The 17,894-nt window shown below is 39.4% G+C and overlaps 2 protein-coding genes across 2 annotated transcripts; both read right to left on the bottom strand.

Moving 5' to 3' along the window:
- Positions 1 to 1,719: 1,719 nt before the first annotated feature.
- LOC121862805 lies at positions 1,720 to 3,125 on the bottom strand. Its single transcript, XM_042361123.1, has 3 exons — positions 3,073 to 3,125; positions 2,173 to 2,419; positions 1,720 to 2,112 (listed from the first exon to the last, which is right to left on the bottom strand). Exons 2-3 carry the CDS (start codon positions 2,362 to 2,364, stop codon positions 1,819 to 1,821), a joined length of 486 nt encoding a protein of 161 aa, XP_042217057.1. The 5' UTR covers positions 2,365 to 2,419; positions 3,073 to 3,125; the 3' UTR covers positions 1,720 to 1,818.
- Positions 3,126 to 9,592: 6,467 nt separating this feature from the next.
- Positions 9,593 to 10,908, bottom strand: LOC121862806 (cold and drought-regulated protein CORA-like). Its single transcript, XM_042361125.1, has 2 exons — positions 10,830 to 10,908; positions 9,593 to 10,042 (listed from the first exon to the last, which is right to left on the bottom strand). Exons 1-2 carry the CDS (start codon positions 10,830 to 10,832, stop codon positions 9,602 to 9,604), a joined length of 444 nt encoding a protein of 147 aa, XP_042217059.1. The 5' UTR covers positions 10,833 to 10,908; the 3' UTR covers positions 9,593 to 9,601.
- Between the last annotated feature and the right edge of the window lie 6,986 nt (positions 10,909 to 17,894).

Below are 17,894 nucleotides of genomic sequence, written 5' to 3'. Positions count from 1 at the left end.
TGAAACTGTAATTCCCTGAATCCATTCTTATTTTTTTAGTGTCAGTTGGAGTGAGAGAAGAAATATTGTAAGCTGGAATCTAAAAACAATTAAGCTTCAGATATATCTGATGCTTATACTATAAGCTGTTCAACACATGTGAATAGTTTGGAAGGGCACCTTGTATATTTTTACCATCGAATCAAGGAAACCTAACCTAACCAAGTAGTTTTAGTGAGGTGGGTCTGATTATTGAGTTTGATAATAGAGCGCCATGTCTTAATGAATATTTACGTGACCAAGAAGAAGTAAAATTGTAAATGTGGTTTTAAGACATTCATTAATAGCCTAAAATAACTTATTAATTGCAACAACCATTTGCACCTGACGGCGTGAGGGAGCCAAGGGGAAGAAGCCCGCTATTATCAGCCGTGGAAGACTAAGACCTGGTATGATGATGCTCTGAGACACAGTATATGTTGGCTGTGTGATGATGTACTAACTTATAAGAACAAGAGATACAGACAGTTATAACAACAATAACAGGTTAGATTGATTTTTGCGGATTAGATTATATCCAATTGTCCTAGATATTAACTCCAGCTGTCCTTGGTCTTGTAAGCACTTTCTTTCTTATAAAGCAAAACTGATAAGGTGCCATTTTGATGATTTCATGGTAGGTGCTATTCATTGTTCAGTAAACAAACAGACGACCTTAATGACACTGGACGCACTGAGGCTGGTGTCGGCCCATCCGCTCGTTTGGGACAAGAGGCTCAGCCCCCGCATCTGTGACATGTGTGTGGAGGTCAGACCACCACACTGATCCAACAGGTGAAATAAATTTGGCTTGTGATGGACGATAAGATGTCACTTAGGTCGTATTTCAATATTTGTTTGTTGTATCTCGTGCATAAGGGGCTTTTATTGCTCCTTTCAATTGAGAAATAATCGCCTTGCATATGTTGCACCGTATTTTTTACGTTTAAACATATTATTGACACCCATGTAAAATATATTTATATTTCTTTGTTTTTATAATGATCAAGGGCATAATTTACGTACGTATTAAGAAATATATTCTTGCCCCGAAAACTTGAGCAACCTGTCATCTTCATCTGGAGAGAGATTGTGAGAGAGTGAGAAGATTGTGAGAGAGTGAGAAGATTGTGAGAGAGTGAGAAGATTGTGAGAGAGTAAGAAATCGTTTGTTTGTCCATATTTTTTTTACTATTACATTCAAAACGGAATATTATAGATGAAATGTGTGTAACATCCTCAGGTAAGGGACATTATAACCAAGAATACTCACTGGTCAATGGTGGATGAACTTCACGATCCCAACACAACTGGCGTTACATTACTCTCCTTTAGGTTCTATACTGATTCATTCAGAAGGAGACGAGGACCTTTTGAGGTGATAATACAAATTAGCTAAGATACCGAACAAACAGGCTCACTTACTTGGTTGTACAATAAACAATAGAGTAAGCATTTAAGAACCATATTAATCGTAACTACATTGTACATGATGTAACTATGCATACAAACACTTATGAAATCTACGAGAACAATAAGAAGTTAAATTTTCGATTCTTATCTTGACTTAACCGCCATGACACACACACACACACACACACTCTCACACACACTCACACACACACAATTGGAAACCTCTTTAAAGCAATATACGCACAAGATTCAATTACACCCCTTTTGCGACCATCAAAAATTCCTGAATTATTTTAATACATTTTATTTCAAATTACAAAAATAATTATTAAATGATAAGGTAAACAAAGGAGCCGCGCCGTGAAGGTGATGGGAATAAAGGAATTGTTATTCATTTTTCATTATTATTCGTCGATATTTAGCTTGTTGATTACTTCCCATATCCACCTCCGTGTCCACCACCGCCATGTCCGCCGCCTCCGTAGCCACCCCCGCCACCGCCGTGTCCACCGCCGCCACCATAGCCGCCACCGCCGTGTCCGCCACCACCACCATGTCCGCCGCCGCCATAGCCGCCACCACCACCATGTCCGCCGCCGCCATAGCCACCACCACCACCTTTGGGACCCGCAAGGTTGAAGTTGTTGCTTGATGTTCCACCGACACCTCCGTAGCCTCCACCTCCGTGTCCACCACCTCCGTAGCCTCCACCTCCGTGTCCACCACCTCCGTAGCCTCCACCTCCGTGTCCACCACCTCCGTAGCCTCCACCTCCGTGTCCACCACCTCCGTAGCCTCCACCTCCGTGTCCACCACCTCCGTAGCCTCCACCTCCGTGTCCACCACCTCCGTAGCCTCCACCTCCGTGTCCACCACCTCCGTGTCCACCACCTCCGTGTCCACCACCGCCATGTCCACCTCCTCCGTGCCCATCAGCGTGGCTTAAAGAGGCCAAAAGGGCGACTCCCACCAAAGACAAAATCAACTTCTAAAAGAGACAAATGAAACACTTGATTACAACAAATCCTTATCACAGTAATAATAACATCTGTAAGTTTCCTATAATCTAATTTCTTCCTCAGTCACCTAACTCAGTCGTCACATTACCTCTTTATTGAGTAACTTGTTCCTTCTATCCTATTTACCTATAACTTTCAGCTCTTTAATTATACAGAATACATTTTCATCTCTAAGCAATTGGGGACGAGATAATCTTACCTCTGATACAGGCCACTTTACCATTGTCATTGTATTTACTCTAACTGTAATACGATATATAAACCTTAACTGCAACAGAGATATAATAAGGAAATTAAATCACACCATCTTCCCTCAAGTCACTACAAGATACACTTTAAGCAGTACTGCCCTATGTTCTTCCTAATACGATATTTCACAACAACGTGATTATAAAAATGAATAATATTTGATTTAACTTCTCAAGATGAAAACGTGAATAGCATTGTCTGTGTGTAATATCAATTAGTATTAACCCCCAAAACAGTATTAATGCCCTATATAACTGCTGAAATTAACTGCACCCAGATCAACTAAACGCCAGACTAAAACACTGAATAACAATGTCTGTAAACATCACAAGGCTAAACAAAGCACTTCTTGGGATGAGGCGAGCAACGTTACCATGGTGTGTGGTGGTGGCGGGTTGACTGCACGACGTGTCAAGTGTCACTCCTATTTTATACTCTTCCTCGCACTGACGCTCACAAAAGAATCAATTCTCTTTAGCCAAATTGTGACGAAATTACGCTATGAGGAGATGTGATGTTAGTGGAAAGGCTCCATTTATGACCTAAAATACTGGACGACTATAGCTGTTGTCATTTTTTCCTGAGACTGGTGACGTAACTGATAACGAGAGAGAGAGAGAGAGAGAGAGTCAGTAAAATCGTCATCAAAATGTACAATTTGTTTGGCCTGTATAGAAAAAAATGCAGGTACACAGTTCACCATGTAGACTGCCCAGGTATACAATGATAAACAGCAAGTCAGTTCGTCCAAGGATAACCAACAAAACCCTCAGATTCTTATTTCTATGAGGATTATCGTGTTTAAATATTGAAATATCATATCCAAAGGATCTGGTACTCAATAAGTTAAATCATCGTACTCAAGGGGTTAAGGTATCTCAATGAATTGGCTAAATAATTATACTCAAGGGGTTAAATCATTATACTCACGGGGTTGATATAGTACTCAAGGGTTAAGAAATTTACACATTAGGTCTTGTGTCGGGTGAAAACAATGAAATTATTATAAATCATTTCATTTAATTTTTGTTTAGATTATCATCGAATTCTAAAACATTTGCTTCCAGTAATGATCGATGATTTAGGCAACCCGGATATTATGTATTGACTAAAAAAATGTCTTATTTATTTTACTATGGCTCCAGTGTTTAATATTCTTTCATTTAATAACGATAAATAAGTTATCTTGTTATATGGAGATTATATAAAAAGGCGAATACTTATGTTATTTAATCTAAGTTTCTCTACAGAATAAATAGATTGGTCAGTACTAAAAAATAAATGTATTAAGTAAATGTACATATACGATAATTAATGTGAACGTTTGATAATGAATTGTAGATTATTATTCAATTAATTTAAGACCCTAACAAAATATTATTAATATTCATTCTTCATTACACTAAAATATAAATAACTTACATTCGAACACTTTTGTATATATCATGCGTTACAATAATTGTCTTTGTGGCCGAAAAAACAATATAAAAAATAGACATTTTATATCACCTAAGACTGGTTACGTCACCCCAGTATTGACTCACCCGTCAACCGTAAGATAAATCACTGGGAGAATTACCTGATACATAATAAATAACAATGAAGCACTTGACAAGTTATCAAGGGATTGTGTTCCGTTCCTCACTTACCATTAGCGCGTTACCCGCCTCTAATGACCTGACTGATGGATTTTTTTTGCATGAGTATAACTGTAACAAGAAATCGGAGGTAATATGAAACCTTTTGTTTTTGTTACTGTTAAAACTACAATCTCCCGTTAAACCCTACGAGTGACAGATCTTTGTGATAAAATCTGAATGGTACATCGTCGATTCAGGCAAGATTTTCTTAAATACGTCACCAAGTTGTCGTGAGGCAGCGTGACGGGGTGCTGCACGGCCGTCGGTACGCTAGGCTCAGGCCTACAATCAATAGAACCATAATCTCTTGGTGGGGGGGGGTAGGGGGAACACAGTACGCCTCTTAGCACGCAAGCTTTAAGAGCTTTAAGAGCTTTAAGCGTATGTCAGAGTATAGGTATTATGTCCTGGTCATCAGACAAGCACTAGTATGAGTGTGCATTTCACCTCTCAGCTGACAAAAAAAAAGACTAGTCAGGTCTGTCACTTCTATCCTCTTTACTGCGGCCGCTTTATCCCCTCAATACGATGGCTTAACTTCCTGCGTATAAAGTCAGCTTAATCAAAGGAATGGATATTCGTATTCAAAAGCTTATGATATATATATATATATATATATATATATATATATATATATATATATATATATATATATATATATATATATATATATATATATATATATATATATATATACAATCAACACCTCAACCCGCCAGGACTCAAACCCACGGCCCACAAGCCCATGACTGTGACCGGGGAACGCTACCTCTGTCCAGAGGTAGCGTTCCCCGGTCAATCTGGCGGGTTGATTAATGTAGAAGTCCGAGTGCTTATTGGGTATTAGGTATGGGAGGATTGGGGAGTGTATTGTGTAACAAAAGATTTAAGAACAAAACTAAAATATGGAGTAAAAATAAAGGTTATCTATTAATAACTGGTGTTGTAGAAGCTCTCATATAGTTGTAGTACTACCCTCTCTGGTGGTGTGTTGGTCATTGATAAACAATATTAAGTAACTACATTCACCGTACACACTTTAAGTTAACAATGTTGTTTTTATGATGTTATTACTGTGCTTCAGCAACGAAGGTACTTAAGCACATAACAAGGTTAGTAATTACACTATTACATCAACATAAACAATTACGAGAAAACTATCTGTGTAAATTATTAAGAAAAGAAAACCTTGAACGATTCGTAAGACAAATTAAGACTGGGCCAAGAATTCCATTCACTGCAGGTAGTCCACAACACAGGTCCAAGACGCCATTAAGACAGATTTATGGAGCGGAACACCTAACTCGTCGTAGTGCAGTAATACAGGGGGCGTCACGGAGCATGATACTCAGGTAACCTCTCGTCAGGTGTGTAATCAAACGTGTCTACCTGAGCAGAGTGGAGTGTGGTTCGTGAAATACTAACAGTGGACAGCAAGCTACTACAGTGTCCAGGGTATGGGAAGGTCACTTGGTAATAATAATAATAATAATAATAATAATAATAATAATAATAATAATAATAATAATAATAATAATAATAATAATAATAATAATAATAATAATAATAATAATAATAATAATAATAATAATAATAATAATAATAATAATAATAATAATAATAATAATAATAATAATATATATAACAATAATAATAATAATAATAATAATATAATAATAATAATAATAATAACTAATAATAATAATAATAATAATAACTAATAATAATAATAATAATAATAACAACAATAATAATAATAATAATAATAATAATAATAATAATAATAATAATAATAATAATAATAATAATAATAATAATAATAATAATAATAATAATAATAATAATAATAATAATTATAATAATAATAATAATGTACAGAATTAGTCGCAAAAGTTTCTTTTCTTATCAATAAATACATTTTAATTAGTATTTAAATATGGAATTATTATCTTTTCTGCATTTGCACTTGCATTTGAATGTAAAACCCTTGCATTTACATTTGACTTTTTTCATATGTATATTTCAAATCTTCTACTTGTAATATTAATATCTCACAAAGTCAGCGGTCACTGATGAACAGGACGCCTCGCTGTGTGTGATGGCATACGAATTTGCATTGACATTTTATTAATTTAAAAAATGCATTTCCATTTAAATGCATAAACCTGCATTTGAATTAAATTTCTTTGAATAATCTCTTCCCGAAAAAATCACATAAACATTGTAAATCTGGCTATCGTATCACAGTATATCATCCCACCGAACAAGACAACTTTTATGTAAAGAAATATATGTTCCTTTGTTACCCCGTGGACTACAAGCCGCCCTAAGCCTAGCGAGGAATGACCTTGATAAATTATTCTTTGGGGTGCTAAGATATACGTGCCGAGACTTGTCAAGGGTGAAAGTTACTGTCTCAAATATTCAGAAAAATATCACTGTCTAACTTTTCTCACTCACCACACACCCATGGTGGTGAAATAAAAATATTATGTGTATTTTAGAGTTTTCTTTTATTTCTTAACGGTAGAAAGTGACAATGTCTGGTAAATCTGAGACCTTTCTTTTTTTCACTTGACAACATCTGAGGAGAAATGATTAAAATAATTCACACGGATGACTCTCTCACACTCAACCGATTACGACAATATATATTTTTTATCTGATCAATAGATATAATTTTTAGATTTGGTGAAGTAACTATTATCTGGTGGAAGAAAAAATCCGTGTACAATATTTACAGATTTATTCTCTACCTTTCACCTGCGTATTATATGACGTAATGAACTGCCGGAAAATCCTTAATACCTTTTGCTACAGATTTACTTAAGAAACAGACAAAATAATCGAAATTAATAAGACAACGGGGTGGGGGGAAAGAATGACCAATATCAAATTCATAAACTAGATAATTGTTGCTATAATTATTCAGCAAAATCGTCATACATATTCACATTGATTTACCATAGATATAAACAGTAAAGGTATAGAAATGATTTGCATAGATGGTGATGATAAATAACAGTAAATAATAAAACAGTTTGACCAAGGATAATGGTGTGAGGTATGGTCATATAACACACACACACACATACACACACACACACACACACACACACACACACACACAGTACCTCACGCAAGACACCCCCCCCCCCAGTGACCCAGTTAACACGCTGACGAACTATCATCACCTCAGTCACGCATTACTCATTACCTGTGAAAAGAAAACAAGAATTAAGAAACAAAGAGAAAAGAATGAGGAGAAACACATTGAAGTATTTAATAAAGAATAAACACTTTGATAGATACTGACTGTATCTTAAGAGAGTCTGTTTATGTACTTCCCCCTTGTCAATCACCAGTTAATGGCCCTGTTAAATCTCTGTCAAGGTCCAGTCTATGGCATCCTTCCCTTGAACCTTTACAGTCAGCAGCTACGCAGTCTCTACAGTTACCGACATACCAGTCTCCCTTTCAGTCTAATCGCCAGTTAAAGACACCTAACACCCAGTCATCCCATCTCCCACTCACACCAGTTTAGGACCTGCACGAAAACCCTGTAATCAGTCAACTGTTAACCCCATCTCTCCCCTTCCCCTTCTCCAGCCCTTTCTCCCTCTCCCCCTCCCCACCCTTCCATATCTCCCCTATTCTCACCTCTTCCCCCACCTCCCCCTCTCCCCCCTTCCCCTTTCAATAGCGGTCATTGTGTTCTTGTCTCGTGAGGTCGTATTTCTCCTACCATTAAACCACAGCCTTGAAGACCCCCTTTACCGTCACGATTCCCATTGATTCCTACGTTAATTTATCTTTTTCTACCATAAAGAATCACCTAACTGAATCACTTTAACTTCTGAATGCTAAAAGAAATTCGTAAGTTAATATTTTACTTTGGAATATAAGAAAACATCGATTGACTTTTGTCGTTCCTTCGTATATGATTTAACGATGGAAGCAGTGTGTAACAAGCCCATTATCCTTGTTAGGTGAGTTTCTCTCTCGGTACAGTAACCCCTTTGTAACACTGACACACTAAGTCACGGTTATGTCACCACAAGATCTCTCTCTCTCTCTCTCATTAAAAACTCAGCTCTTCTGGGTTTTTTAAAGGTATATCTAAGTACTATCTTAATTTTAGTCTTAGAAAACTCTTAAGCGATCAACTGGAATTTATATTTTCATTTACTGAGTCACTGACCTTAACACCAATTTGATATAATTTAAGAAAAATAACATCATAATGAAATAACTGACAGATCAATAAGATGTCAGAATATATATTATAATACTTGTACTACTACTACTACTACTACTACTACTACTTTTTTTTAACGTGGCCTCCAGCCTCCCCCAATAGCCACACCTTCGCCGCCATTTTATTACCTTAAAATTAAATATCCTAATACATAAGTAGCTATGCTATCTGTGTTGAGTTAGTTGAGCCGCAGATCTATGCGGCATTCAGTGACTGTAGCCTCATAGTCAATATCTGCAGCAGTTATTGGCTTTGGGGCCGATGCTCTCGTTCCCCTGAGGCAGAGCAAAGCAGACCTAAGGAGAGAGAAGGACAGTCGACATCTCATCCAGGCTGTAACATAACTTCTGGGCTGCTGCTTCTGTTCGGATAACACCTGCGCGAGTCTGGCGTAGAAGCATCTTGCACTTGGTCCCATCCCACCAGAGGTTGTGAACACTAGAGGAGTGAAGCTGCCTTGATCAACGTTCTGAATTCTCTTCCCGTATGACCTGTTCTTGTCGTTCTCGTTCCTCTTGTGTGCGGCATCGAGAGCTACTACTACTACTACTACTACTACTACTACTACTAAAACGGCTATTAGTTTTCTCTCTCTCTCTCTCTTCATTTATCTATCTTTATTATTTTATGCTTGTATTTCTACCTCTCCATTTATTGATTACTCTCTCTTTCTCTCTATATTTATCTATATCTATATCTAAGAGTATTATTAAGTCGTGTTAGTAATGCAGAATATTTATATGTATTAGTTCACTAAAGAACATACCAAGAAAATTAAACAATTGTTGATATTCTTATTTATTTTATATATATTATTATTATTAATACGTTTGGGTGGGAGGAGGGGAGAAGGGTGAGGAGGGGGGAGGGGGGAGGGGAGAGGGGAAGGGAGGGGAGGGGAAGGGGAGGGGGGGAGGGGGAAGGATAGGGGAGGGGAAGGAGGGGGGGAGGAGGAAGGGGGAGGGGGGAGGGGAAGGGAGGGGAGGGGCGATAGGGGGAGATTTCTATTGCGTTATGGTCATCGATGTTACAGCAACTTCAGTGACCATAGCCGCCACCATGTCCATAGCCGCCACCATGTCCATAGCCGCCACCATGACCGCCACCATGCCCATAGCCGCCACCATGACCGCCACACCATGTCCATAGCCGCCACCGTGACCGCCACCATGTCCATAGCCGCCAGCACCGTGCAGTCCTGCGTTTCCAGGTCCACCATGACTATATCCACCGTTGGGATTCCTCAAGTGGAAGACGCTGTTAGGATATACAACCACACCATAGCCTCCATGTCCATACCCTCCGTGGCCTCCCCCTCCGTGTCCAAACCCTCCGTGGCCTCCCCCTCCATGCCCATATCCTCCATGTCCTCCTCCCCCATGTCCAGCAGGGGCGCACAGACAAGAGGTGACCACCACAGCTAGGATACTGACCAATAACAACTGCTGTAATAGAGAGGAAAGTCTGATTTATCTACACACATCAACATTCATAATAACACGTAAAGTAATCAGTGAAAATCTCGTTGTATAAAAGAATTTCGGAAGTTTTTTTTTTTTATCATTGTTGTCTTGGGTAACGCTAGAACCTGAATAACTGGTATTTTATTAGTTACATTTTGGAAGCTGTAATGGAAAGGTTTTGTAATTTGATATCATGAAGCGGAGTCGAGGGAGTTGGATTAGTCAGTGGATAATTAATCTGTCTCTCACTCTAGTAAAATATCTATATACTGCCTGCCATATCGTAGGTCATATCTAGTGAATAGGGGTAAATGATGCAAATTATTAATATACTCTAGAATGTATCCTAGAACTTATAGTCAACGCAGGAGGCGAAAATTGTCTACGTACTCTAGAAAGTGGTTATAATGGATTAACACTGAAAGGTCATGAATCTCTGTTTACTTTATACCGATCTTTGTAATTTTATAATTTGAACACACTTAATACTGTACTGCCTTTATAGTGTTGTCTGTTTCATATTACGAATAACTGAAGTCAGCAGTTTCCTCTGGATAATATTAGTATGTACAATTTTCGTGGCTTTTTTTTTATATTTAGCAAAATTAAAATTGCTGAATCACTATGCTGTACCTATATTAATATCTGCAATTTATTTGTTATTTTTTCAAGATTAATAACGTGTTTAACTGTGTACCTGTACTTTTGGCTGAACCTGTATGGCTGCTTTAGACTGAATTTATAACACAATGTTAAGTGTTTTGTTTACCATGTTTCGTAGTAAAGTGCACGTACTCGAGTCAGCCTGGGGACTGAATGTCTGATCCGGAACCGACAATCTATATATACCCGGAGTCTTGAAGGTATACTCGCGACCTTCGAACTCCATTGTTATAAATATTCGTTAAAAAAACAATATATGAAGAAAAAAGTATTTTCATGTACATTAACAGCGAGAGTATATTTTTATTTCGACGGGTGTGTGTGTTGGGAGGGAGGTATTTCCCGATTTAGGATTCTGTTTCATAAGGTATTCCTGAGGTAACACTTTCCTCCCTCACGTCCGCCGTTCCCCGTGAGTGAGTCGCTTGGGGCGTGTGCTGGTGTTGGCCGCCGCTTTCTTAGTCCACGGTCAAATTCTACAGCAGTAACAATATGTGGTGAAAATGACTCACATTGAGCTCAAATAACTTTTTCCTAGTTTTCGCTAATCATTTTTTTTTTTACAACAAGGTTATATAATGAACTCATGAAAGTGTTTATTTATATAACAACAAAAATATATTCTTTTGATTGAGTAAAAACTTAATATAGAGGAAAAATTTGGAAAACACGTATATCTAAATGTTATACAATACTTTATACTGAATATTCCTTGACCAGTATAATAATGAGATAAAAGTTATAAGTTGTAACTCACAGGCTACAGCACTACACACCTGAATACATTTAGAAATCAAATGAGCCCCAATCTTAATGGTTAGGTTAAGTTAGGTTAGCTTGGGTCCTATTTTGACTGAGTCAGAATCCTATTAGTTAGAAGAGGTAAGGAAGCTGTCAGGGCTGGAGGTATTTTTTTTTTTTCTTTTTTTCTTTTCTTTACGGGTATTAGCCCACCCGAGCACAGGTCACTGACCCACATTGGGGCCTGGGGGACGAAAATGTAATAATTATTCATAGTAAATAAAAATTATAATAAAAAGTAAAATAAAATAATAATGATAATGATAACAATAATAATAATAATAATAACACTATAATAATAATAATAATAATAATAATAATAATAATAATAATAATAATAATAATAATAATAATAAAATAATAATAATAAAGAACTATAAAGAAAAAATAAAAATAAATAGTGAGAAACGCTAAATGTATGTTGCGTTGTCAAGTAAGAGAGACAATTGAGACCTGCAATTGTGTGTAAATGAGGCAGAAAGTCAGATCATCAACCTGGGACTGTGAACACCTTCCTGCCACTCCCCGACACCTGACGGAGAGTCCTTCTGTGTATTGATCCATAGTCAGTTTTATTTACTCATATTTCTTTTCAGCAACATTTGGAGTCTTCAGATCTATGACTCGACAAGATAATAAACTTCTGCATTAATATGAAAATGAAAGGTTACTTAAACGCTAACATGCCGTATATATTGGGAATAAAACACAACGTTTCGTGCAGTGGTTCGTTTATTAAGTGTCGACTGACTGTACAAAAAAAGTTCGTCAGTTTCGTAAAAATATTAGTTAGAGAAAAGATATGACTGAAACCAAAGAAGAAATAACCTTGGAGATTTGGGAGTATGAAGGCTGGGATATTTAGAGGAAACACACACTTGGTTTTGAAGATGTGTCAAAATTGATCTTATCACTTCAACAGAGTCCCTAGTGGAGAGTCTGAGATCTTCAAAGAATCGAGCTGTAGATTAAGGAAGTTCTTGGTACCTTTTGGGGCTGAACCTGATGTGGTGGAGAGAGTGGGGGGTCACAGTGAGCGGTTGTCTGCCTGTAGCTGAAGATGCCTCGGATATTTATTTCCCGTAAGAGCCACCTCCAGAAGACCTTCCGTGCCCTCCAGATGAACCTCCACCAAAGGAGCCTCCACCGCTTCCTCCACCGAAGGAGCCATAACTTCCTCCAGAAGAACCTCCACGTCCTCCTCCAAATCCTGATGAGCTTCCATGTCCGCCTCCACCGAAGGAGCTGCCTCCACCTCCGTATCTTGAAGGACTTCCTCCGAATCCTCCCCCTGATGTACCTCCATGCCCACCTCCACCGCCAAAGGAGCCGCCACCTCCACCTCCGTATCTTCCTCCTGAGCCTCCACTTCCACCTCCTCCACCTCCCCCATGTCCGCCGCCACCTCCACCTCTGGAGCCATAACCTCCGGATGAGCCGCCACCTCCACCTCCTCCGCCTCCACCTCTGGAGCCATAACCTCCGGATGCCACCTCCACCTCCGCCTCCACCTCTGAGCCATAACCTCCGGATGAGCCACCACCTCCACCTCCGCCTCCACCTCTGGAGCCATAACCTCCGGATGAGCCGCCACCTCCACCTCCGCCTCCACCTCTGGAGCCATAACCTCCGGATGAGCCGCCACCTCCGCCAGAATGACCCCGCCCGCCACCACTGGAGGACCCGTGTATCCTCCCTGGCGAGGCTTGACAGACCATCACCAGCAAAGCCACGCCCGCCAACGCTAAAGTGATCCTCTGAAAGAAACAAAGATATCGGATTCAAACAACAGAAGGATGTGATCAGCTTTCCATTAATATACTAATATCAATCAATACATTACTCTACCTCTTCTAATATATGTCTTAGTAAATGACGGTAAAGCAAACAGAATTACTTTATGATGAAGAATTAACACCAAGAATGAGTACAAGTTTTAGTCCGGCGATGCATTCTACTGAGAGGAGGTGAATGACGGTGGATCCTAAACACTGATTGGCTGAGACAGATGACGTGAAACCACAGAAAACATGATGACACTTAGTGATATTTACAGTTTCTCAGGAGACAAAAATACCTTAGAGTAATAGAAAACTCTGTTGATACTTGTTATGTACAATATACCAAGATACTTTACCAACTAACACATGTTATCTCACCATGGCAGAGGAGTTGTTGCTAGTCTTCAGTGGAGGGTAGAAGGAGGAGTGTGCTGGACTCCTTTAGGAAGCTCCTTTTATACAGAACCTGACATACGGAGTCCTTGCAGCATCACCGTCAAGTCCTATAACTCCATCAGGAAATAGGGTATAATCTGCTGCCCAAGGCGAGGATTATGACTGGCACTTTTACCAACAACTCCGTAAGATGGTGAAATGACAACCTGTTTATGAAAGACAACATCGACCAAAGAACTTATAAATCCTAAAATATTGTCTTAGTACTTTATATATAATTTATTTATAATTTATTTAAAGAAAATATTGTATATTTCATTTTGTAGTAATTGTCATGTAATGTCCAGTAATTTAATTTAATTTGGTTGTGGGGTGCTGCCATCACTCCCAAAAGATCGTAAGGCAAATAATTAATTTCTCCGTTATTAAAGATGGCGATGCCCTCACTGGTTCATGCAAGTTACGACACAATGACGGATTCTCAAAGATTCGTAACTTAAATTTTCCCTTAACTGGGTATAAGATAATACAACTAACTGGCTTACTTAAGACCCAATTAATAGATTGCCAGTTTTCTATGTCAAATCTCCCCTCTAACTTGAGTTTGAGACAGTATTAAATTAACTGCTTAAACAACACTTCTATAGAGGACCAAAATAATGTAGAAGGTACAGTACAGTACAGTACAGTACAGTACACTGAAATACTTCTATAACTATGTTTTCTTAACTCCAATTGCGAAAAAATTAAATTTTACGTAATAATCTTTCAGAATCTGTTGTATACAAAAATTTACATCGCTTCCCAGACACCATACCGGACCGCTTTACCTGTTGACTGAAGATTTTAAATAGAGCTGTAACATAATTTCGACGTAGTTGATCTTACTGATATAATATATTACTTTAAGCGCGTACTCCTGGTTACTAAATACATATAGTAATTATAAATTTAAGGAAGGTACAGCTCTCTGGCTCTGTATTCAGTTCTAAGATAAATATAATATCGTGCACAGTAGCCTACAGTGTGTCTGCCGAGTTACGTCCTATTTCTGAAGAGTAAACAAGTCAAGGATAATGGAAAGTAGCTGTCCATGAAAACGACTTATGAACCTCCCTGGCCCGAGTCTTAAGAGGGCTTACCTTAATTTTTCACCTGACGAAAAAGGAGATGGCGTACCTGACTGACTCACTTAAGCTACGACACAGCTCGGTCTGTTTCTTTAGTGCTGTTACTTCGTGTGTGTGTGTGTGTGTGTGTGTGTGTGTGTGCGCGCACAAGGTGGTGTATTACGTCATTATATTAGTGTTAAGGTGCAGGCACTACTTGCTCCCTCTCGCTTTCAGCTACCGTCTCTGGCTAGCCCTCGTGGCGAACAGGGAAGCAACTTGCATAGGTCCTCCCATGCCAGTACACAGCCTCCTCACCATCAAGATTCCTACTGTGCTTCCTCGTGGCAACACACGGTAAGGGGCTGCCTCGTGGGCCCAGGCTAGACCATGCAAGGGACCTCGGAGCAGCAGTGGGCCCCAGAGGGACGGCGCATAGGCCCACTGGCATGTGGACACGTCCTGGCGCCTACCAACCATTGCCCTGCTGCCTCCGGATTAACCTTGGTAGGTATAAGGCTACGGGAGTAATCCCTCAACGAAAAATCTGCAGTGGAGCCCCGCATCAGGCAGACATGCTTACAGAGCTCCAACAAGACCCCAATGGCGGTATATGGGGAAGAGGTGACCAACATGGGAACCCAACGACTACACCGGCAGGTGAAGGCAATGCATGATGGACAGGCTACTATGCGAAACCCAACAAACTGGGCTATCGGCAGTCCATTGCAACTCTGCCTCTCCCCAGTCGTTGTAACACTTGCACCACTGGATCAGGAAAAGGGAGAGCCAAGACGTGTGGTTGCAGCCTGCACTTCTGCTTCGCTACATAAATCAACTCGCATGCAGCCATCATCCAGCTCATCATACTTCTCATCATCATTAAAACCCCTATATCCCCAAAAGTCCTATGGCGACGGACAAGTGGCGACGGGGACAGGCAGAGATGACTGCCGGGAGTCTCTAGTCACAACTCTGCACATGGGCGGCATAGATAAGATGGTCGTTTATGCACTGGGATCTAGGCATCAGTGCAATCTGGTCCTGTCTGTGCGACTGAGCAGCTCTTTCGAGGAGCCACTCTTCTCACCCCACACGGGGAGGGGGTTAGAAAAGGTGCCCTAAACATAACCTGCCTGAAGAACCAACCTGAATGGGAAACCGCACCCAGTAAGGTCATCCTTGTGCGGTCGAAAACACATCATAATCACAGATCAAGACAAAAACAAACTATACAACCTCTTATGGTCGCTGCATGGAATGTCAGGTCCCTTCTGGATACTGGCACAAATGAGCGTCCTGAAAGAAGAACTGCCCTTGTGGCAAAAGAGCTGACTAGGTATGACATCGACATAGCAGTCATTTGTGAGTCTCGGCTCACTGTTTACCCTACCTATTAATATAACATACCTTGATGTAAGGGGGAGGGAGTAAATTGGTTTCCCTATTTATTTCACTATCACTAAATGTGTGTAAGATGAGAGAAGATTTTTTCTTTTATATTTATTGATTTCTATTATTTTGTTCCTATAACTTTCTTTTACTTTCTTTTAATTTCCTTGGTTATATTTCTCAAGTTATTTCTATGTCTTATATAACCTTCGTTAATTTTCTTTATCTTTTATTTTGTGGTTTACTTGTTAATTCTTTTAATGTTAATTTCTAAATATTTCGTTCAATGTTTTTATTTATTTATTTATTTATTTACTTATTTATGTATTTCAATATTCTTTATCTTTCTTTTCTAAATTTATTAATTCTTTCAATGTCATTATTTGTTTGTTTTTATTTTTGTTTTCTTTCTCGGTGTTTCTATCTGTGTATTTCCTCTGACTTCTATTCTCAGCTGTGCTCACTTATATTCTGTTCAATTGAGGTTATAAGAAATAAACTGTCCAGCCTGAAGGTCCATAAGAGTCCCGGCCCTGACATGGTGCATCCCAGAGTGCTAAGAGAGTTGTGTAACGAGCTTGCCGAGCCCCTGAAGATCCTGTTCTGTAAATACCTGGATGAACAAAAGGTCCCCAGTGATTGGAAAATGTCTTATGTGAGTCCTATCTTCAAGAAGGACGATCATCACTCCACGAATAACTATAGACCGGTGAGCCTGACCAGCATAGTATATAAAGTACTTGAGAGCATGATAAGAGATACCATGATGGAACATCTACTATGAAACAACCTTGTAAAGGATGGCCAACACGGTTTTATGCCGGGGCGCTCCTGCTTAACACAATTATTCAAGGTACTGGATATTTGGACCCAAATTCTGGAACAGGGTGGTAATATCGACAATATATACCTAGATTTTGCCAAGGTTTTCGACAGTGTACCCCACAAAAGGCTGAAAATCAAACTTGAAGGGTTCGGAATTCTGGGAAATGTTCTAGCGTGGATCGGAGACTTTCTCCATGACCGCAAGCAATGCGTGGTGATTAATGACATGAAATCATCATCCGTACCTGTCATAAGCGGGGTATCACAGGGCAGTGTATTGGGCCCACCGCTGTTGTTTTTTGTTTTTTTGCTTCATAAATGACATGCCTGACGCTGTACATTCCTCTATACAAATGTTTGCGGATGACGCCAAGTTATTTCGGGAAATCAAGAACCAAGCAGACTGTGACGAGCTGCAGAATGATCTCGGTGAGCTTTGAGAATGGTCGAAGAAATGGCTGCTAAGATTCAACATCGCGAAGTGCAAGAGGCTGCACCTGGGATGTGCCAACGGTAAGGAGGCGTATCATGTGTCCCACTGGGACGAAGAAACTGCATAAATTGAGACTGAATGTGGAAAGGACCTAGGCGTTTATGTTGACAATGAGCTGAAGTTATCGGGCCGTTGCGAGAAGAAGGTAAATCAGGCAACTAATTTATTAGGTCTTATAAGAAGGCAGTAACGATCTTCAAGAGTAAAGTGCTTCCCCTTCTGGAGTACTGTCACCCCGTATGGTCCAAGAGATATGCTAGGGACTGTCAGTTGATTGAAAATATCCAAAGGAGGGCCACCAGACTGGTGCCTGCACTACGGCACCTCAGCTACCCTGAGAGATTAGAGCGCCTGAAATTGCCTAGCTTATACTA

This window comes from Homarus americanus, unplaced genomic scaffold (assembly GCF_018991925.1).
Source record: "Homarus americanus isolate GMGI-L3 unplaced genomic scaffold, GMGI_Hamer_2.0 scaffold42657, whole genome shotgun sequence".
NCBI classification, from domain to species: Eukaryota; Metazoa; Arthropoda; class Malacostraca; order Decapoda; family Nephropidae; genus Homarus; species Homarus americanus.
This window is presented reverse-complemented; position numbering and strand designations above follow the sequence as displayed.